General features: G+C 39.1%; 1 protein-coding gene across 5 annotated transcripts in view; it reads right to left on the bottom strand.

The window, feature by feature from the left end:
• Nucleotides 1-11,405: 11,405 nt before the first annotated feature.
• si:dkeyp-97a10.2 (uncharacterized) overlaps nt 11,406-22,385 on the bottom strand; it is a 30,071-nt gene continuing 19,091 nt past the window's right edge. For 3 of the 5 annotated variants that reach the window (XM_067600872.1, XM_067600871.1, XM_067600873.1), the window contains 5 exons: nt 19,903-19,962; nt 18,836-19,198; nt 16,658-16,897; nt 14,726-14,822; nt 11,406-14,422 (listed from right to left, as the gene is read on the bottom strand). In XM_067600872.1, the coding sequence (XP_067456973.1) occupies nt 14,362-14,422; nt 14,726-14,822; nt 16,658-16,897; nt 18,836-19,198; nt 19,903-19,954 (813 nt within the window). In that variant the 5' untranslated portion in view covers nt 19,955-19,962 and the 3' untranslated portion in view covers nt 11,406-14,361. Of the gene's footprint in view, nt 14,423-14,725; nt 14,823-16,657; nt 16,898-18,835; nt 19,199-19,902; nt 19,963-20,464; nt 20,759-22,385 lie in introns of those variants that run through there. The other 2 variants (XM_067600869.1, XM_067600870.1) reach the window with 2 other exon arrangements.

Here is a 22,385-nt window from a genome sequence, read left to right as displayed (position 1 = left end):
AGCAGTATCCCTGTCTTGAGCCGGTAGGGTGTCGACTGAAAACTTAAGGGTGGTCTGTAGTTCTGTGGGTACCTTTTCAGTCCAGGGGGTGAAATCTTTCTATTACAAGAGATCTCAAAAACACTGCACCTCACTTACCTTGGTATGCTGCATATGTTATACTACATGAAAGAAAACTGCAAATTGCTTTTATTATGACATATAATGCTTGAGTAATGCCTGATTGCGATATTCTTATACAGTAACTATTTTAGAGTCAGAAGAAGTATAACTGTAAAAATATTCTCTGTTTTGTCTTAACACTTATCCGATTTTTGAAAAATTGTTCTTGAGCCGACTTTTGTTTTGTTGTCCTATTTAAATGTGTTGTTCTTTAAATATATATATGAAATATATATATGCGGAATATTTTATGGTGTATTTATTGAGAGTGCGTTTAAGCGGCTGGAGTCTCCGCATCATATTGCAGCATGGTGGGGGCGGAGCCAGGAGGACGAGGCCTTAGCCCCTCCCCCTCCATGTTGACGCCTTATTCTCCTACACGCAAGCACAACAATATGGAGGGGGGTGCGAGGTGGAGGAAAGGGAAGAGGTGGATTTGACCTGTTACAGAGCCCCGAGTCAGGTTCTGGTGGATATTTACAGGTCAACTCTCCCTTCTTCTTCCTTTTCTTAATATTACTTACCCTCCACTCTTCTTTTTTACCACCTGAGAAGGTCAAATGCCAACCCCCACATGTTGCAGCTCATCTCTGACGAAGGGAACCATTTCTGAACCACACTGACTTAAGTGTCGAATAGCTGACTTTTTTTCATCCCAAGCTGCTAATTGGTACGTTAGCCATGTCAATTCCCCGAGCCAGTAAAGGGCAGGTGGGAGAGCATAAAAGAAGAAAAGGCGGGGGAAGGAAGGAAGGAAAGATATCGGAAAGGCAGAATTCTATGGATTATGGTGAATATTTTAGCGTAGGCATTGCATCTTTCCTCTTAAAAGTATCTCCTGTCAAATTATATTTTTTTCCTTGTGCCAGAGCAGCATTTTACAGCAGGAACAGGTCTCATTCCACAAGAAAAGACATGCCTCAGCCTTAAGTGCGTTCTTACATAATCGTGAGATTTATATGTGACTTTTGAAATGCCTGCGTTGGGTGGCCTACCAAGAAAACAAGCCTACGTACTTGATCTGCCCTGATTCCCCAACCGGCATCCTCATCTCTTCTCATTTCTCATGTAAACCACTGACATTGCTACAGAACTTGGTGAACTCTGATGTACGAATAAGTGTAAGCTTTTAAAAAATTGCTCTGTCCCGTTTGTACTGATGTCAGATCAGAAACCAGGTCCGGGTCAAACTGCATTTGGAAACATTTCTTGGCGTTTGTTTCAACCTGCACATCAGATGAGCAGTGCTTACTGCCAGTTCAGATATCATCGTATACATTCTGAATGACATGAAACGTGCTAATTTGACTTTTATACACTTTCCTGTCTTTGTTATTGGGTATCATTTTATTGTCGTCTAAGAACAATATTTTCAAACACAGTTTGACCCGGGCCGCACAGGAACCAGGAGGTTCCCCAGAGTGCTGGATAACAGAGACCTGTGCCTGTATAATGAACCAAGGATGAATTGTGTTGTGTTATTGCTGTTATTTTCTTTTCTTTTCTTTTTTTTTTTTTTTTAAATTTCTGTTGGTTGTCCCCCACCTCAACTGAGGATCAGAGACATGGAGCTTTTGAGTGTTGTCAATCCTGTTCCAAAGCAAATAGGCCCTCTGCCCTTTTTAAACCAAATCATTTTGGTTTAACAGACGTTTACTGTAATGTTTACTCCCATGGCTTTTAGATGGTAACCTGTTTTCATCCCATTAGCATTCCAATAATGACTTGGAACCAAATATTGCAAAAGAGATTAGGCTCCTGATGCCGTTTTCCCTTGTATACACACTGGTTTTGAAGGTAGATATGTGACCGTGGCCAAGGATTTCAAACATTTTATGTGTACACTGATTGTTCAGATTGTCATAATTTTTTTCAATGTAGCATCAATCGTATTTCTAACTAAAGATCATGGGCTCTGATACCTCCTGAGTGAGGCACCAGCAAACGGATGTATACGTTGAACAGTGAACCTTCGCCACCAGATGATCCATGTCTCAGTCTCTCTGTATGTTGCAAAGGCTCTGTTGTACCAACAGCTCTATTCCTTTCAGTTTTAAATGTCTCTTTTTTTTTTGTAACTCTCTCTTTATAGATTGTTGGCCTTTTAGTGTTGCTTTGCTTCAGTTTGAAGTGTATCTTTGACTAATACTTGCAATAAAAAGCTTTGCTTTACCTTGGTAAGATGTCATACATGTGTGAAAAGTGAAACTGAGAAATAAAGTAGCAACACATTTATTTAGGAACGTAGATTATGAATGCACTGAGTAGCAGCAGAAATGTGTATGCCTTTAACAGTAGCTACAGCAAGGATATTGATCAAGTAATAGTTTTGTTATACCCAATATTGATCAATATTACTGATACTGATCATACTGATCAAAAATGCATATCAGTCAGATATCAGTTCTGCAATAATGATCAAATAATCAGAGACCTGACTATTGATTTTTTTAGTGTGATGGTGTTTTACCCAAAGTGAAATATGTACAGCTAAAGAAATACATTTACAAACCTTTGCTTACATTTATATCAAGCTTTTAAAAGGCACTTTGTCAGCTTTAAAGCAGAAGGCTCAAAATCAGGGCCATAGCCAGGATTTTAGAAATAATGAGGTCCAAAAGTTATCTTAATTTTTGTTTATTATTTAGACTTCTCATATTGTATGTTTTCAGTGAACTGCCCTGTTATACTTTCTGTAATTTTTATTTCCAAACATTAAGGTTTAAAAGCTATTTCAAAGCCTTCTCCACACTGCCGGGAATACAATTCTGGAGGAGAAATGCTTGAGGCTTTATTTAAGATCCCACAGGTTTACTTTAGATTGGAGTCTAGAGACTCAGTGCACACTCCAACCCCTAATCTCTCTCTCTCTCTCTCTCACACACACACAGTCGTGTTTCCATCACCTCAGAGGACATATATTGACTTATCCTAACCTTAACCACAACCACTACTTGCCTAACCCTTACCCTAACCTTAACATAACCCACAAACTTACCTTAACTTTAAACCAAGTCTTACCCTTAAAATTAATTATTTACATTAAGGGGACTTGCTTCTTGTCCCTATAGGGGGAGGTGAGTCCCCACAACATGAGGAATACCTGGTCCACACACACACACACATACACTACTGCATGCAGACCACATCCAAGCAGGCACCCAGTGAGAGTAGTCAGTAAATGTTCAGCACCAACCAACAACAACCAAACTGACACACTTGTTGTTCCCACTAACGAGCTGAAGTGTTGATGGTGTGATACCTGGGCCAGGGAGAGGTAGAAGGGGGGCAGCAGCTACGGTTGTGAAAGAGAGGGACTTTTCTAAAAAAGACTATCAAGCTTCTCTACACAGCCATGGCAAACATACAAAGGTGAATCCACTTATTCTCCCTCTTTGGACAGTGCCGGTGTGTACCCTGATTGATCGACATCTCCCTCTCCAGATAGTTTGTTGCACCTTGATCTCACATAATTCCCAACATAGTTCCCACAATGTCAAACAAATAACTGAAAATATCCATGTGGGTCTTTTAAAATTTGCCTGGGAGGGAATATAGGATAATAATGTTTAAATAATTGAAACCCCCTAAAAATCTTTTTTTTTTATAGGGCACAGATTTTTATTAGCATCATGTCAAATTTATTTGGCTCAAAAGGCTGAAGAGCAGGATGTTTTTAGCATGACCCGGATCATTTATAGGCTGAAGACAATGTAGCCCTGCAGTATTATCATGAGGATCATGTAAAGTAGCTCCTACCCTCATTTCACAGTACACTTCCCTTCAAGATGGAGGAATATCATGCTGATTCTCAAATTCATCCAGAGGAAGGATCACTCCTCTGTTTTATAGGTCATGTATCCATTTTCATGCACTCACACTCTTATTAAGCGACACCCTGAGTTTCATACAGTTCCACAAATGCTCAGTAAACTGGGAATCACCTAAGAAATGAACTTTTCCCACACAAATTTGCCAAGAATTCAAATTGTCAGTGTTCTACACTCTGTCCCAATTTCTGACTAGTCTAATACTAACTAGAGCTGAAACAATTAGACAATTAATAGATTAGTCAACTGACAGAAAATTAATCGCAACTATTTTGATAAATTCATCATTTTCAAGTAAAAAGTAACAATCATTATTTTGTTCAAGTTTCTCAAATGTGAGTGTGTTCTGGCTTCTCTGTTTTAAATAATTGTAAACTGAAAAACTATAGGCTCTGGGGAATTTTCAGTAGTTTATATATATATACATATATAGGAATTAGGGGTGTACAAATACGTTATTTGGCAAAGCACAAATAGTGTTTTTTAGTTGTTTTTTTTTTACAAATATTTGTTTCATACAAATATTTTAAAAATTATTTGTATTCGTGAAGAAAAAAAAACCCCATGTCAAATAACAGCGCACAGGTCGGTTACATCGCTATCTCTGTCTCTCTCCTCTGCTCCACTGTTACGTCTATCAGCAGGTCACATCCACCTGCTACATTACGCACATTTCCTAATTTGGACATCACTCTCGGAGTTGGGGGTGTTCCCCAGAGATAAAGCCGAGCTACTGACACAAGCAAAATGCTTTCAAGGGACTCTCCATAACCTGTTGTTCCCCTTCTCCTTTCCACAAAGTTAGGTTGTAAAAAATAGGCAATAAATGAAAAGTGCAAAGCAAGAATCGCCTTTGAAGTTCTTCCCTACACATTACACAGTGTGCTGTCTCTGTGTTAAGGGTGTGTTAATAGGTAGAGGTCTGTCTGCAATGAGGCGAAGAGTTAAGTTTTAGCTCAATAGTCAGCGCAGTCATCTATGATCTGGGAGACTCAGAGTTTATTCATGAACACTTATTGTAACACTTTAATTTTCTAAAATTAAAAGTGTAATAAAAAGAAAAACAGGATTTTTAAGCCTCTCTCCACTTTTATTTGAATACAAATACAAATACAAATAATTTTGCTGCCTCAACAAATACAGATACAAATACAAATACTGGGCTCTCTGCACATCTCTAGTATGAATAATTCATGTAGAAAATAATTAGCAGGTTAATTGATAATCAGATAATCATTGGTTGCAGCCCCAATTCTAACTAAGTGTTTTAGTGATGTAGCATGTTCATACTAGAAAAAAATACTAGACAAAATTAATTATGCATAAAACCTACATGCACACTAAAAACACTCATTTTTTGAAATGGAAAATAGTAAAAACACAGTCAAGGAGGTGGTGTGAAAGCTCTGACATAAAATTAATAAATACAACAACAGAATAATTATGAATGTGTGCATTTGAATCCACATTTCTGTCAGTTTTTATGCCATATATCTTCTATCATTTCATGTAAGTACATATTTGTGTTACATACTAAGTGATAAAATAGTGCACTGTCAAAATCAGTACATAGCATATTTTATAACATTACTGAAATGTGGAATTGTGACTTATTGCTGGATTCATAACCACATTTCTCTTTTCTTTTATGGCAGTTAGACTTCATGATAATGCAATAATACCAAAACATATATTATAGGAGTGTTATCACTTTTACTCTTGTATCAAAATTGGTTCTGTAAAGATGTTTGTTTCTTCACTTTAGGAAAATTTGCAAGAAGCTTGGGACACATTACACTACAGCACAGTGTAATGAGAGAACAACAACCAACAGAAAATGATCAGTGCTGAGCAGCAACAATTCCCCTAATTAAAAACAAGGCGAGATGGATGCTCTGTGAGAAACCAGATGCTCCGCAGGGTGGGAGTCAACACTGATTATGTTCACATCCAACTGTCATAAACAGCAAGGTCCCCCTGCGCCCAGCCGTATCCAACCGACAAAATGATGGTGTTAATTTCTGCACATAATTTAAATAAGGGAGAGCCACTGTTTAGTCAAACAGGCATGTGGGCGTAAATGCAGCTGCCACAGTTTCTCTTTGCCCGAGAGTGACACAACATTCATCCCTCATGATGGTACAGTAACACTGACCAAGTCCACTGTTAAAAGTTAAATCTCAGAGGACGAAAAAAAAAAGACCTTTTGGCCACTTAGGGGCAGTGGAAAAAGCTGTAAACACAATATTCACATATTGTCATCTTTAAAGGACCAGTGTGTAAAGCCCTTTTCACACATGCACTGCAACCCTGAAATTTTCTGGATATTAGAGCAGAGGAGCTGTATGTGTGAACGCAAATGTCCGAATCAGTTGGACCAGACATGAACGGGCTTTACCCTGCCAGCTCCTTAGTACAAAGTCTGTGTAATGTCCGATTGAGCCCATGTGTGAATGTGCGAGCGAGTGGGCTACAACTGCTCGCTGCCATAAGTGCAACAAAATCCGACAGCAAGGGAGACGGTACAAACAATTTATCAAACAACTGTTAAACAAGCAGAACATACACTTAAATACGACATCTTTGACCTCCAGCGGTCAACTCCCCTCTTCTCCACAGACACTATTTTACATATATGACTGGCGCTGGATAAACGCAGCAGACCAGCCAAGTTGCATTGATCTGACTGGACCTGAACACTCTGTTGTGAAGCTAGTGCTAATGGGAGATTTCTCATTACATAAAAGCAGCTTTATTTCTGCTAAAAAATGTTTAAAAACGCTGAGTTACAACGGCAGAATACTTTTTGCATCATGTCCTGCCTTCTGAACCCCTTGCCTAAACCAGAGTATTTCCAGTAGGTCAAAATGCATCTCACATGGACAAGCTCATGTTGTGTGTTACATGTGTGAAAAGGCAACACAGGAAAATGTCTGGACCTGATTATCCAGACATTGTACGGAGTTCATATGTCAAAATGGCTCAAGATTTAGTGGAATCTAGTGGTGAGGTTGCAGATTGCAACCAACTGAAATACCCTCCCCTCACCTTCCCTTTCCAAGCGTGTATGAGAACCTACGGTGGCCGTAAAACTCATGAAAAACGTAAAAGGCCCTCTCTAGAGCCAGTGTTTGGTTTGTCCTTGATGAAAACACAACGATTCTTATTCTCCTGGGATTATGCACTAATTAAAACATACTTATGAATATTATATTCCATTTCTGCCAAGTCTGTTCCACTAGATGCCACTAAATCTTACACACTGGTCCATTAAAAGCTGGTATGATGAATGTGTAAGCAAACAGTTGCCAATATAAGCATACTCCAGACACGGAGCAATCAGTTGCAGTTGGGTTTCTGTCCACCTAATGAATGTAAGTCCAATATTCACTCTCCTTTTTGCTCTGTTTTGGTGTCCACTGACCCATTTTTTTTTCACTTCAGTGCTCCGTACATTACTCCATCATTTGGTCACATAGCGCTCCCTATATGCAAACCTAAGGGGAAAAGTCAAAACTTACCTGTTATGCAGCAGTGGGTTGTATTTTCAAAGACATTTTTGTTATCTTATAGATATGTACTGTCTGCCAGGAATAATAAAATATTTGCCTGGCGGGCGGAACTTGAATATTCAGACCAAAGCATGGTAGACGTCTCTGAAGATGCTGGATAGCAGGTAAAAAAATACTTTAAAGACTTTTCTCTTCTCTCTGCAGCTCTGTCACCAAATCAGTGTAATGTACAGAGAGCTGAAGTCACAAAGTGAGCTAAATCTCCACCAACTCCTGAAGTAAATATCTGGCTCTTTAATAGCTAAATTATCCACTATGTTCACCAGCTAATTGCTTTGTCGATTTGTCCCTTTGTGCTGTGCAGGTAACATTAAGCGTGTTTATTGTCACTCAAAAAACAGCTGCCTGCTGTGTTTGGAAATGAGGTTGATGAGAGTGCTGAGACTTAACAAAACAGTAAAGTTGTGGGCTGGAAAATCAGAACAATGAGCTGAAAGACACTAAAATGCTTCCAAAATCACTGTTGGTTACATTGCACATTTCCCCCATTGTTTATATGAAAATATGGTTTTAGTTTTAAAAAAAAATATGAGCATCACTGTTATAATATCAGTGATTTTATGTATAAATTGAAATGCTGGTAAATATTTGGTTGTCTTTTTGCACCAACTGAAAAAAATAAAGATCACAGCCTTGCTGCTGCTTCTGGGACAGACCATTGGAGATGTTAATTCAGTACTTTTTGAACATGCAGTTTAGTGAATTATTCAGCATACATCCCTTTAAGAATCTATCTAGTGGTGAAGATCTGTCATGTTTTTAAAAAAAACATGTCCCCTGTTAGTACATTACATCATTTTGCCATGTATTGATGCACCAGCAATTCAAGCAGCTAACACTTTATCATAATTACCAAAGCAGCTGCATAATTAAAACAAACACCAACTGAAAATATGTGTCAGCTTTAATACAGGCCTGAATCACCATTTTAATAAATGAATTTACAACATAATTGAATATACAAACTGGTTTGACAGCCGCTGCCTGAACTGCACAGGTGTCTCTCATACAGCTGATTAGGTGAAGCCTTCTAAATCCTCTCCGTCTATTGTTTGTTCTGTCTGGCTATAAACAGCTGCTTTGACTGAAAGCTGTAAATTACCATGTTACACATGCCCTTTGTTGGTGTTCACTCTCTTTTCTTGTTTTTCTTCTTCTCATTTCTTTTTGTTTTCCTTTTTGTGTCTCGCTGTCACCTCCACAGGTTTCCTTGATTTGCTAATGATGATTAGCTGCATCTGTAACACCTTGACCTTGTAGTTATAAGAGGAAGCATTCTGGAGAAGAGCAGGGAGCTCTCTGCTCAACATTGTGTTTTTATTGTTGTGAGTTTGTTGTTTTAAAAGTGGGTTGGAGGATTCTGGTTGTCTACTATTTTAATTTAAGGATGTGCTTTTTGGCAACGTACTGGAAAAACAGGAACTGTGCACAAAACACCTTATGTGGTATTTTGTGAATAAAATTTCCACTGATGAAATGCAGTCACTGGGGAAAACACACGGACTGTATCATCCAAATTCTTTAGTTAACAAGTTGCAAACAAAACAGACTTGAGGGGGTTGAAAATTCAGTGAAGAGGTTTTTCATCAGGGAGGCTCTGACAGAAATATTACAGGAAGTCTTAATGAGATCAAGATCTCTCCTGTGATATGTAACGAGACCTGAGAACAAATTGCATATATTTAAGATCACAACAAGGCGAGAGCAATCATCACATTTATTGCCCTCAGAAGTGCTATGAGGGAAAACTAACCAAAACTCTTTGAACTATATTGTTATCTGATTGTTCACTTTGAACTCATCTAAGGATTTTAATTTACTTAATATGTGGTCTTTCCTGTTGGCTTTGCAACCATCCTTGTCCCTGTAGTTTCAAATCTCACCAGCAGTGGGAGCACTTCACCAAGAGAAAGTCTGGCTTGATAAGAAATGTATGGAGCTGAACACTGTGCTCTCTGTCAGGGCTCACAAACAGTATGTACAATGGGATATAGAGGGTGTGACTGTGTTTTGGGAGGTGAAGCCAGAGGACAGCCATCAGAAGGAAGTCAGGGTTAGGGCTGAATCAGGGGAAAAAAAAAATATGTGTGGACATGTGTATGGGGACATATGGAAAAGATTAGACACTGTGTTTTTTTTTTTGATGGCACAATTCCCAAAGTACTGTTTTTAGTTTTTCTTTCTATCTTTTTTTTTTTTTTTTTAACATCACAGGATATTATGAATCTATTGTGTCAGTGCTGTTTTCATTTTACCTCTAACCTCCATCACTGCTTCTGTCAGGAGGGTGGACGATACACAAGCAAAGCAACTTGAGTCACAGGCTTCACACGACTTTCTCCTCCATCCCATGGATGACAAATGACCTGGTAGCACAGGGAATTATCACAGATGTCAACCTTGCAAAAGAGGATCCACCAGCTGCAGCCGGCCATCACAGCACTGCGTTTTGGCGTCTGCTGGGCACCATCAGCAACAAATATTGATTTTAATATTTCCATAGTCTTTGCATATGTAAGCATACTCTGTGATTGACTGTTTGCTGATTGAATGTTTGGCTCTGAAGGTTTCTGTAATCTATTTTCATGTGCTTTGATTACTTTTCCTGAGCATCTTTTTATCATTTTAGCCAAAATGACAGTCACTTTAAAGAATTAATTTGACATTTTTGGAAAAATTATGCTTATCTGTGTGTGTGTTTGGTAAATATAAGGCTTCAGCCAGAAGGTGGTTAGCTTAGTATAAAGACTGGAAACATGGGGAAACAACTAAACTAGCACCTCTAAAACTTACTTTTTAACACGTTATATCTTATTTATTTAATCTGTACAATAAACCAAAGTGTAAAAACGACAAGTTATGGTTTTACATGGGGTTATATGCAGAGCCAGGCTAGCTGTTTCCGCCTGTTTGCAATCTTTATGCTAAGCTAAGATAATCAAATCGGTTGATAAAACATTGAACTACCGCTTAGAGCTCAAGATGTTAATAACAACATGGTTAGATTGTGAAATTACCATCTGTATAAATAGCTGGTCATGTTTTCCCCATCCCCTGACACAGTCATACCAGACCAGTCATTCCACTTTTGTTGGCCCTTCGCTGGTTCCTATCTGTGTAAACATGAGTATGAATAATTTTGGCAAGGAAATCCAACTGTGATAAGAACAACACTGCTGGAATGCACAGAGTCACGTTGAATAATTGGGGTCAACAGGGGGAAAACTGGCCGCTGATGTTTCTCATGAATGTGTCATGGATCAGTGCACTGTTCTTTACAGCTGCACAGAGAACAATACATCCCACGAACAACAATCTGAATTTATGAATCCGCTATTTTGTGTGTGTGTGTGTGTGTGTGTGTGTGTCACATCACTGAAGAGATGGTGATAAGATAATATTGAGCTGTCAGGCATCAACAGACAATCATTTCTATTTTATGGACTGTGTGAATTATGACGGACCGTTCTAACAGTCTTTTTCCAGCCATTATTCAGTTATTGTACACTTGTCAGTCCTCAGAGTCTGGCAATGCATCTGTAATGAGTTTCATTATTTAGAGAAATTTTTGATGGATATATTGCTGCAAAATTAATGAGAAAGTACCCACTCCAGTCTACACCATGACAGTTTACTAATATCACATTATTATGATTATTATGGATTTATTTATTTATTTAGTTTTCAACAATAGCAGCTTTGTGGAGTAACTGCCAGGTTACAGAGTAAAATCATTTTTTAATATTTTTGACCTTTTTCTTTCTAGACAGTTGGCTCCAGTTTGGTACTTTTGTGAAGATACTGACCCACAGTTTGTAGTAAAAGCCAACACATTCTAACCTTAATATTTGATATTTTTGCTTTTTAATTCTTTTGACTCATGCACATACAGTTATGTTATCTTACCCAGCCCACACTGACTCATAAGACACTAAAAACACTGTTGCAGACAAGAACACAACTTCTTACATATAACAAAACATTGCAAACAAAGAACTTCTGTCCCAAACTGTTCAAATAAAATCAACCACAGAAATGCTCTCGTTCTAAAATCTAACTCAAGCTTTTTATAATAAATGCAGAAGAACTCACCAGAAATAAAGGACATTTTACCAAAGCCGCGTTTCTATCACAGATTCCTTTCCCCGGAGGACTAAGAACCTTTTGAGGATCTCAGTTCCTCTACTTGCATTAACACTGGAGGAACCAGGGTCTAAATGAAGTTCCAGGGAGATTGTTTTACCCCCCAAAGAGTCACTTCTCACTTTCCAAAAGTACAAGAACTTTGAGGGCGGGGTTTGCAGCGCTGACCATTGCTTTGGTCAAACAGGCACTGCAGCTGCTTCAACTTGTGTACTGCCCCATTTATAAAACAAGGAAGTACACTAGTATGATAAGAGTAGTCCTTAAAGGTGCCCTGTAGAGTTTTCTTGTAAACAAACAAAAGATTTAGTGTTATTCACCAAAATGCACTGCATGTATCCTTGAGGTCTAACAAAAGTGCTGAATGCGTTTCCTTCCTATGAGAATTAAATCCTGCGTTGTTTACATCCATGTTTACTAGCTTGCAGTCTTCTTCCTCCCTGCCTCTGTTAGCGCATTGCTGCATTTCTTGGCGCATTACAACGACCTGTAGATCATTGGAATAGTGTACGAGACAAACAAAACAAGGCCCCACTCGTAAAAAAAAGTGCTACAAGAGGTCAGAAATTCCACTGGGTTACTTAACATCATTACAATAAAACATTAAATTAACTTAATCGTCAGTCTCACCTAATTGAATCAATTAAAGGTCTTCAGGACCATAACACCTACCTGTTTCTATAGCTAATGTAACTGCACACACATATCTTTGACTGTTGAGAAAGTTCTGCTTTACATAAGCAGTAAGATTTTCTTTCTAAATAAGTTTTCTTTCCAGTTTGGTCCAACTTCAGAGGAGGCTCTGTGGCTTGCAGGTTCAGCCACATATGATGGATGTGCTTCTAATGCTCCTCCATCTCCTCTGTAGTCTGATAGGAGGCACATGAGGGCGCACGGTAGACTCCCATTATAATGGGAGCAGTGCTAATGAGCTTGTGACAGAAGGGATTTTGGCACAAATCCGGGCGAGGGAGCTGTTTGAGAAATGTTCTGCCCTCTTTTTTAATGCTTATACCAGAAGGATAAGGTGCACACATTCCAGTCTTTTGATGTATGTTTCATATATTGCCTACATTTGCAACTTTAGTAGACTTGCATGAGACTTCTTGTTTCATATAGGACAGGTGCATTTAGAGGGCAGGCATGATATTTCATCATTGTCTTCCCCACCTTGGGATATAGCCTCAGGGAGCTATAAGCTGTATCTGCTATTCCTGTATCAGTTTTAAAGTTTTGGCAATAGTGAGGGCTTTTGTAGCTATAAATAGAGTGTCTTCCCTTTTTGATATATTTCAAAATATCAGCATAGAAAGGAGAAATAATCTTCGGATCTTTTGGCTGAACTCCCGAAGGCACATCTAAACTTCTGTGGCAGATGTTCGATTTGCTTTTTCCTCCCACATCTGATCTAACTCGTCCTCTATTTGACCTCTGCCTCTCTGGTCTAGTTTCCTCCATGTGGTCCAATGTAGCTCCACTGAGCACAGCAATAACACTGTTGGAGGTGAGAGGGTTCATTTCTTCTGTAGTGTGATGGGTGTACTGTGAAAGTTAATGTTGCCAGTGTAGGTGATAATGTATCCACAGGGTTATCTTTCACACACAAGCTGCACTTTCTGGATAAACACAAAGAAAACTGCAAGGAGCAAAAAAAAGAAGAAGAAAAAAACAAAAAAGGTGATCCTTTGAAGTCACACAGTTGGATCCTCTGTGGCTCACAGCAAACTGAAACCACTGCATTAAACACCAAATCAGCAAAAAAAACAAACAATGCAGAGGATTTAAGTTTGAGATCTACAACATACAATTCATGCACAGATTCTCCTGGAGTCAAACTGGAGCTGAATTCACCAAAAGTATTATAATGCAGGAAAGAAAAATGATAGATAAATGGTTGAATTTCCTGATTATATATCCATAATTGCAGGTTTTGCATATTTTCATGCACTATATGCATTTTTGTACAAGTGCTAAGTACTTAGATGTGCTGGTATTCTAAAAGAGACAAAGAAAATTATACAAAATATATTTTTCTGAACAATTTTGGGGGAAAGATCTGCATTTTTTTTCTCTTGACAAGTGAACCATATTTGTAACTTACCTTTTCTACATACAATTAAGCCAAATTTCAATAACTGTTGTAAACACTTAAAATAAATGCACATCATTCTAATGGCAAGTTCAGTGTCTAAGATCATATGGACTGAAGGCAACCAATTAATTTATTTTCAAACTTAAACTGTGTGTTTTTTTTTCAGATTTAGTTAAGTGTTGAATCAGTGTGTGTTTTTGTTTTTTTTTTGGTCACATTATATGCAGGAATTCAATGCAGAGAGAGAGAGAGAGAGAGAGAGAGAGAGAGAGAGAGAGAGCTTACAAAATGATTATTTTATTAAATACACAGTCCAGCAGGAGGCAGTGGAAAGACATCGCTGGCACTTCAAGCTGAATATCCATTTTTAGATATGTTTCAACTAGCCAGCAAGCAGTTCACTCTTCACATTGTTCCACTGCAGTGTAAGGTCATACTGCTCACAGGACAGGAAGTTCCTCCCTCATAGTCCACTACATTTCCAGTTCTCCTCTCTGAGACCACTTGAGTAACAGAAGTGTTTTTTTGTTGTTTTTTTTTTTTTTAGTGTTTGGGCCTTTTTTCAGATGGTGTCATCCAAATGTTCGTGCAGCCTTTCTCCTCTGTTATTGTGCCTGTGTCTCCTGAAAAGAAACAAGTGTCCAATTTAAATCAAACAGCAGTGACAAACCATACACTGGCTCGAGTAAACATGACAATTGTTTTGTCAGCAGACACGGCCTGGCCTGTCACGCCTCATGTGTGTCACTTCTCATGTGGGAGGACGCTGGGTAGTATTTTGTTGTTTGCATTTTGTATCCACAGTTATTTTTTTTTCTGGCCTACAAGCAGTGTCTTATTTTCTCTCAGCGTATGGCTTTATCATCAGAATAGCCTGAAATGAGATTTGTGTTGTTGCCTGCCAGTATGTATGTGCTTTACTGTACCTCCACAGCAGAAAAGCCAGCACTCCTCCAAACAACAGCAGGAGAACCAGACACACTACAGCCGCCGTTGTCCCTCTGCTCTCTGTCTCACAAGGTGCTGTCAAGCAGGGCAAAGACACCCGACGGAAGGGGGAAAAAAAAAACAACCAAAGGTCATCTGACGTGGCTGAAAGGTTCACTGCAACAAGTCTGTACAGTCACCGAAGACTAAAGCAGCAACAGCTAACAGGATGTATCCTAAAATACGCCGTCTTTGGATCATCACGTCTCATGGCAGATACAAAGAACTGCATTTGTTTCGCCTGTTTAGCTGCAGTGGGAGCAGCAGTAGCAGTAGTGACGGTAGTGATTTATTGATTGTACTGTGGAAAATCCTTTATCACTGAAACACCGCCAGTGATACAATACACAGAACAAAGTGCAATCAGGACACGGCTCGGATCGACGCAAGGCATGCTATAACAAAGTCTGAGCTCTGAACTGACTTTAAATAAGATGTCAATGAGCTTAGATAGGTCAGTGGAGGACGGAGAATATATCATTTTATTAAGTAAAAGCAGCAACACTACAATTGGAAAATACTCCATTGCAAATAAAGATCCCGCATGTACAAATTTTACTTGCATAAATGTACATCTCTACATTAATGCAGAAAATACTTACAAATGTACACAAGTATTATGGAAATGTTCTTAAAGAATGAAAGTTTAAAGTCCTCATTATGCACTTTCAGTGTGTTATATTATATAATGTATAATTGGATCAATATGACTGATGCATTAAGGTGTAATCAGCATGTATACTTTTGTAGCTGGTTGTGAGGGAGTTAATTTTAAATCCTTACCGGGTAGTTTAATCAATTACAATAAATTATTTGCATGCACGCTATTGGGATGTAAAATGTACCAAGTGTCTGTTAGATGAATATGAAGTAGAAAGAATACTGAAATTTTGTGGCCTAGAAGTAACACAAAATAGAAATACTACGTGTAAACAAAGTACCTCAAGATTGTACTTTGGTCACTTGGGGGAATTGTGGCAAGTTGTACACACAACATTGACATATTATCACCTTGAAAAAGTTGATATGGCAAATGTGTTAGGAAAAGGTACACATCCAGCAGACACATGTAACTCTTCTTTTAGCATAATTTTTGGTCTCCACCAACTCGTGAGTAGGGCTGCAAACAATTATTTTCATTATTAATTAATCTGTGGATTATTTTCTCGATTAATGAATTAGTTGTTTGATCTATAAAATGTCAGAAAATGGGTGAAAAATGTTGATTGCTGTTTCCAAAAAGCCAAGATGACATCCTCGGATGTCGTCTTTTGTGCCAACCAACAGTCCACAACCCAAAGACATTCAGTTTACTATCATAGAGGACTAAAGAAACCATAAAATATCCACATTTAAAAGCTGGACCCAGAACATTTGAGGATTTTTTTTCTTAAAAAATTACTCAAAATGATTAATCAATCAAATAGTATGTAATCAACTATTAATCAAGTAATCATTGCAGCTCTTCTGGAAAAATATCTGGCTCTTTAGCTGTTAAATGCTCCACTATGTCACCAGGTAGCCGCTAACTCTGCCTTTCTGTAGCGGCTAGAGGTTTTTTGAGCTTTTTTGCTTTAAACAGCTGCCTGCACCTGGAAAGGATGCAGTGAGTGAACCAAAACTGTGAAGTTGCTGTCCTGAATCCAAAACAATGAGCTTAAAGATACTAAAATGCTCTGTAGAGCTGAGGGAAAGTCGGGTGATAATTATCTGTAGGTTTGTCATTACAAGCGAGCCCTTAGCTCTATCATATTATTATCTAGGTCAACTTAGAGTAAGGTTTACTGCTGCACTTAGGTTACACATTAGAGCAGTGTTAATGGTTTCATGCAAAGGTACAGAGGAACACAGATGTAAGAGTCAACTCGAACCTGCAATGTAGGTGGCAGAACTGTGGCTCCGCTTGTTGCTGACCATGCAGGTGAAGTGGCCACAAATGGGAGCCATGGTCACAAACAATGTCGTTCCATCTTTGGAGACCATTCCCACAGACTTGGTGATGGCAACTCTCTCATGGAGCCAGCTGAAGTGGGGGTCAGTCCCCCAGGCCTCGCCGCAAACCAGCACTGAGTGAGACACGTTGATGCTGACTGAGACGTGGTGCACTTCCTCTGGAAAGACAGACGAACAGAGGTGAGGATATGAGTGAAAAGAGGCGATAAGAACGGAGGTAAAAAACTCAGAGCCAAGCAGAAACAAGAGGAGATGATGGTGACATGTGAAGTGCTCAGCCGTGGGCATTTATCTGTTATAAAATAAGAATAATGGCGCATGGCTGTCCAAGAGGGTCTAAGACAAAGAATCATGAGGGACGTTTAACGCTGTCAAGAGAAACTGGCTCAGTTTCAGAGACAATAATGAGACCAGAGAGGCATAATGTAGGAGAATTGGATGATGGAAAACCCTGGAAGCTGAGAGAGCAGATGTAGAGAGGAGTGGAGCTGATGAATTGATAGTGTTGGAGCAGACAGATGAGAGTTAAAGCAAAGAAGCTTTGACGGAAAACTAGAGAGCTACGACGAGACCGGAATCATCTAGAAGCACAGAAACAAAGCCTTTAGGCAAATTTAATTTCACGTGTTTCATTATTAAATGAGACATCCACCATCAGAGAGAAACAATGCCTGCTGGTGTGAAATTAAAGCACATTCATTATACTGTGCTGTTGGTAATTGTTAGTGTTAACACTAGAAAGGCCAGAACATAGTCAGTTGATGAGTATTTGAAATATTTCTGCTTTTTATATCATTACTCTGAGATTTATCGAAGACCACATTTCTACAGAAACTGCCTCCATGAGATTTTCAAAATGTTGCAGGAAAACAGTATTTACACTTTGTTACTCTTGGCTGCCTCTAACAGCCCCAACATCCACTGACCTTTCTAATGTATGACTTTTTCCTTGCCCATACATATTGTGGAGGACAGAATCATGTACAGTTCATGTGCTGCTCAAACCTCTTGACTGTTCTTGAGGTCAGAACTAAAAGGCAGCCTTCGTTAATTACTCCCCCAAACCCCTGGAATAGTCTGCCTGACGTTTTAAGGGACATTTTAAATCTTTTGCCTTATTTTTGCGATTAATGACTGTTTACTCCATAAAATGCCAAGAAATGAGGACAAATGGTAATTCCAATGTCACATAGCCTGATTCGTCTTCCCATATTTTATTTAGGCTGAAAAACAGTTTAAAAAAAACAAAGGGATCCAAAGGGGTTATTGTTTCCAAGGTAAAGAAAATGCACCTTTTAAACCTCAACTTTTAAGCCTGAGCACTTTAAGGAATTACCTAGTAGGTAATTCCTTAAAGTGCTCAGAAAAAAACTGCAAATTGTCACATTGGATAATCTGGCACTTTCAAATGTTGGCATTTGTATTTGATAAATTACATAAAGAGCAATTTAATATTCTGTTTTAGATTGAACAAATGCATTCAACACGACATTGCCTCACACTTTGGGGGCGGGGAGTACCAGGTAATGTCATAGATTTTTCCACATATTTGGGGCATCAAGAGCAGTGGTTCTCAAACTTTTTCACGTCAAGGACCCCTAAAGTGACACAAATTAGACCATGGACCCCCATCTGATAAGATCTTTTGTTTTTAGATGTTTTATTACAGAAAATGTATAAAGCCAATGACCAAAGTAGTCATACATTATTATAATTATAGGGGAATTATAGTGAAAATAGGAATTATAGTGAAAATAAATTATTCCCCTTTTTGCTGGGGACCCCCAGGAACCCCCTCAAGGACCCCTGCGGGTCCCCAGACCCCACTTTGAGAACCACTGATCTGGAGGACAGAAATACTGGAAAGTAACTTCTGTTGTATACACTATGATATAGACTATAAAATGGGGACCAGGATCAATTGATAGTGTGACTGTGAACATTATGTACTAAGTCAAAAAAAGTGCAAGTTAATCTACTTGATTAGTGACCAATTTTGTCAATTGATAAATTAATTAACTGCTTCAGTGCTACTATAATGTGGACAAATAAACTTCACAATAAATTCCTTCACATGCTGTATATCATAGACCTACCATATTCCCTGACAATGCAGTGTGCAGTGGTCTTGGCTCCTGCGTGATCTGTCACAGTCACAGCGAACACGCCGCTGTCTGCTCTGCGGTATTCACTGATCTGAAGTGTCATCTCCTGCTGCTCCACGTTCACACGAACGCTTGGCCTTGTTACAGCACACTTGGGGCTTCCGCTAGGGCACGTAGCCAGTGTCTCTTTCTTGGGAGTTCCACTTTCGGGCTCCCGTTCCCAGGTTATCGTGGAGACCTCTCCCAGGGATTCATACTCGATCCGGGCCCGGAGAACCAGACTGGAACCGGGGATTACATAGACGGGCCCCTCATTGAGGATGTGCACTGACGTACACTGGAGCCCACATGGCACTGAGGACAGAGATGGGGACATTTGTTATTGCATACTCATCACTGTCTGGTGCTTACATGCCTCATACAGTATGCATTTCTATTCAGCTGGACAGGATGAGTATTTTATATTCATCAGTTTTGACCTTTTGGCTTTTGAAAGGTTTTCATTGTTTGGGTAGAATGGAAAGCTAATAAAACAAACAATGGCATAATACTTTATCTCCGTCCTCAGCATGTACTTTATGAATATGTATGGCCAGTTTCCATCAAACAATGTCAAACAGATGATTTATAGCGCATGACAGCCATGCCTAATGTGATATCCATCAAACCACATCAATATCCTAAAATCTGTGTCAAAACTGCAGTGGACCTGGTAGGCCTCTGTGCATTTACCACAAGGAGTATTAATCATGTGTCTACACCGTGCTGTGGCTTGATAGGCAAAGGATGGAGGAGATGCAAATGATGCAAGTGTGGTAATTAACGCAAAATGCAATTTAAGGAAAACTCCAGTTCCTTTACATTGGCATCCAGGTTCATCTAAATGTTGCTGTGATCTTTCTTTGTGTCTTCAGAGAATACAAATATGCAACTGTCTTATGGAGTGGGGCTGTTTTTCTGTATTGTATTTTTGTTTTCCTCCTGTAGTTTTCAAGCATGTTTTTTTTTTTTTTACCCAAAAATCATTAAGACTGTGGTTACAACAAAAAAATCCTTACTCAAAAGAAGCAGTGGGGCAACTCTCCAGCACAGGAAATACTGTAGATCCATAACACCTGCTGATGTAGACAGAGAACAGAGAGAAGAATTTGTCCATGACCTCAGCAACAGCACACTATTTCCTCTGTACTCATGCAGCAGGGATGCCACTGCAGTAGGAATAATAACACCACCTCCAGAGAAAATGTGAAATTAAAATGAAAGCAAAACCAATTAAACCAACATGTCCCTCCTATAAAAAATGTAATCCAAATGTTTAGGGTATTCTTTTTTTTTTTTTTTTTTTTCTTAATTTATTTGTGAAGTATCCAAAGAACAACAGTATTGGCAGCGCAGACTGCACTAGAATTCGAAATTGGAACAAAACAGGGACGGGGTCTGTTGCCAAAACTAAAATGAACCCCCTCAAGCACAGCTGCTACAACAAAACACAGAGGAAATGCTGATAGCAGTGCAGGAACATAACCCAACCTGCATGCATTAAATATAACCTGGAATTCCCTTTGCAGTCTACCTTGAAGTCGTCCACATCAAAAAACCCCCAGAGCGGAATTCACCTACCTTTTGCAAAGTTGAGACAAACAATAAAGCCGAGACAGAGCTCTTCCACTCTGTTTTACTTTCCCAGAGGTTAAGGTGCAGCGCAATTCACTCTGCAAGCTGATTTATGGCCCAAAGTAAAACAATATAAACGTTTGCCATTGCATTGTAAGAAACAATCTAGTTAATGATGACAGTACCAGATCCGCAGCCGTTACTGCAGCACTTGACTGACATGAAACAGAAGGACAGCTAAATGTGTGAGGACTTTCTCCTCTGTCTGGCCTTTTTCTCTTCTCTTCAGGTCTAGTCAGTGAGTCACGTAGGCGTCACCTTGTTTTCAAGCGTCCAGTTTCCTCCTCCCCGCCCCGACTTCCCCTCTTTCCCGTACAGTAAAGGCTTCTTTCTGCTTTGTGCTTTAAATAAGTCAACTTTCCATTGTTAAATCAGTGCTCTTTATCCCGGACACTCCCCCCTCCCCTCCACACATACATACACACACACACACACACACACACACACACACACACACACACACACTCCCTTTCTCTGACCTGTGTCCAAGCACATGCTCCCACAACAATGCAGCATGTTCGATTTTGATTTTCACACCACTGTTGTTGCACTGTTGGTAAACAGAGATAAAATGCAATGGTATTCTTTTGAAGGGAAACCAGTGACAATGTTGGAATTCTGTCTTATGAAATGGGCTTTGTACTGCAGGCTTCTTATCCAGCACAAACACTATTCGCCCTGCAGACACAATATATTGTCTTGGCTTTGGATTGTAAAAAAGGAGTAATACATGAATTACTCCATTCTTTTTTTTTTTTTTTTTTCCCCCAATAATTGTCTCCTACATGCAAAACCTTCAAGCACGTAACGGGGAAAACCAGCCATTTAATTCCCATTCCCCAGGGAAAGTTCTGTGAAATTGAACAGAAAACCCTCACAGTCGGCTACATAGACAATGAGACAAATTAAGTTCATATTCAAGCCTTTTCTAACATGTAAAACTCTAAATTTAAACCTCACTTAGTTGAAAGAAATCTTGTCAGAACAGCTACTAAATAGACCTTGAGATGAGATTGTTTTGTCAACCACACACCTCTTGTACGCTACCAGAGCAGTGAAACATAATGACATCACTTATTCAGGGGCTAGCTCTGCAGTTGCTCACTACAGAAAAAGCATCCTGGGGCACCGATATAACGAGTGATTCAAAACTGATTATAAATCCATTTGTATTTTCACAGAGTTTATGAATAATCAGGGGATTCACAGCTGTGGCTCGCACTGAGTTCTTTATCTGCAGAGGAGTGCTATTATCTGGAATTAACCAGCGGGTGGCACTAATACATCAGCCGAAAAAGCATGGACGCTTTGCCTTCTGCCTTAGCCTCTGTTTCTTCAGCAGACATCATCAAATGCTTCTGGCTCCATATGCAAAACCCTTTATGTATATTGGTTTTGGTTCACATTAATCCATATCATTGCATATGTGAACAAATTAAGCGAAGAATAGACTGTATAAAGATATTATTACCTCCATATAATTTTATCAACTGCTTCACCAGATCACTGCTGCCATGTAACGTAGCAACATCATGAATGTCAAATGGGAAACCATTCTGAAAAAATAAAATGTGTATGTGTGTATATCGTCTCTGGAAAGTGATATTGTCTCTGCATAACTGCTGTCAGTGTGTTTATATATGAGTTTCATAAGAGTGAAAACACTTCCCCAAGGAAAAAGGTAGTATAGTGGTGGAAACTAAGTACTGTGCTTAAATGGAAATGGAAAATTGTACTTTTTTTATTCCACTAAATTTAGGTTGCAATATCAGAAAAGTTCTTGCACACCATCAAGTCTTAGTGACAGGTGCGTAGGATCAAAAACTCTTGACTTGGAAAGGAAATAATCTATCCATCACTTGTTCTC

Source organism: Thunnus thynnus, chromosome 10 (assembly GCF_963924715.1).
Source record: "Thunnus thynnus chromosome 10, fThuThy2.1, whole genome shotgun sequence".
NCBI classification, from domain to species: Eukaryota; Metazoa; Chordata; class Actinopteri; order Scombriformes; family Scombridae; genus Thunnus; species Thunnus thynnus.
This window is presented reverse-complemented; position numbering and strand designations above follow the sequence as displayed.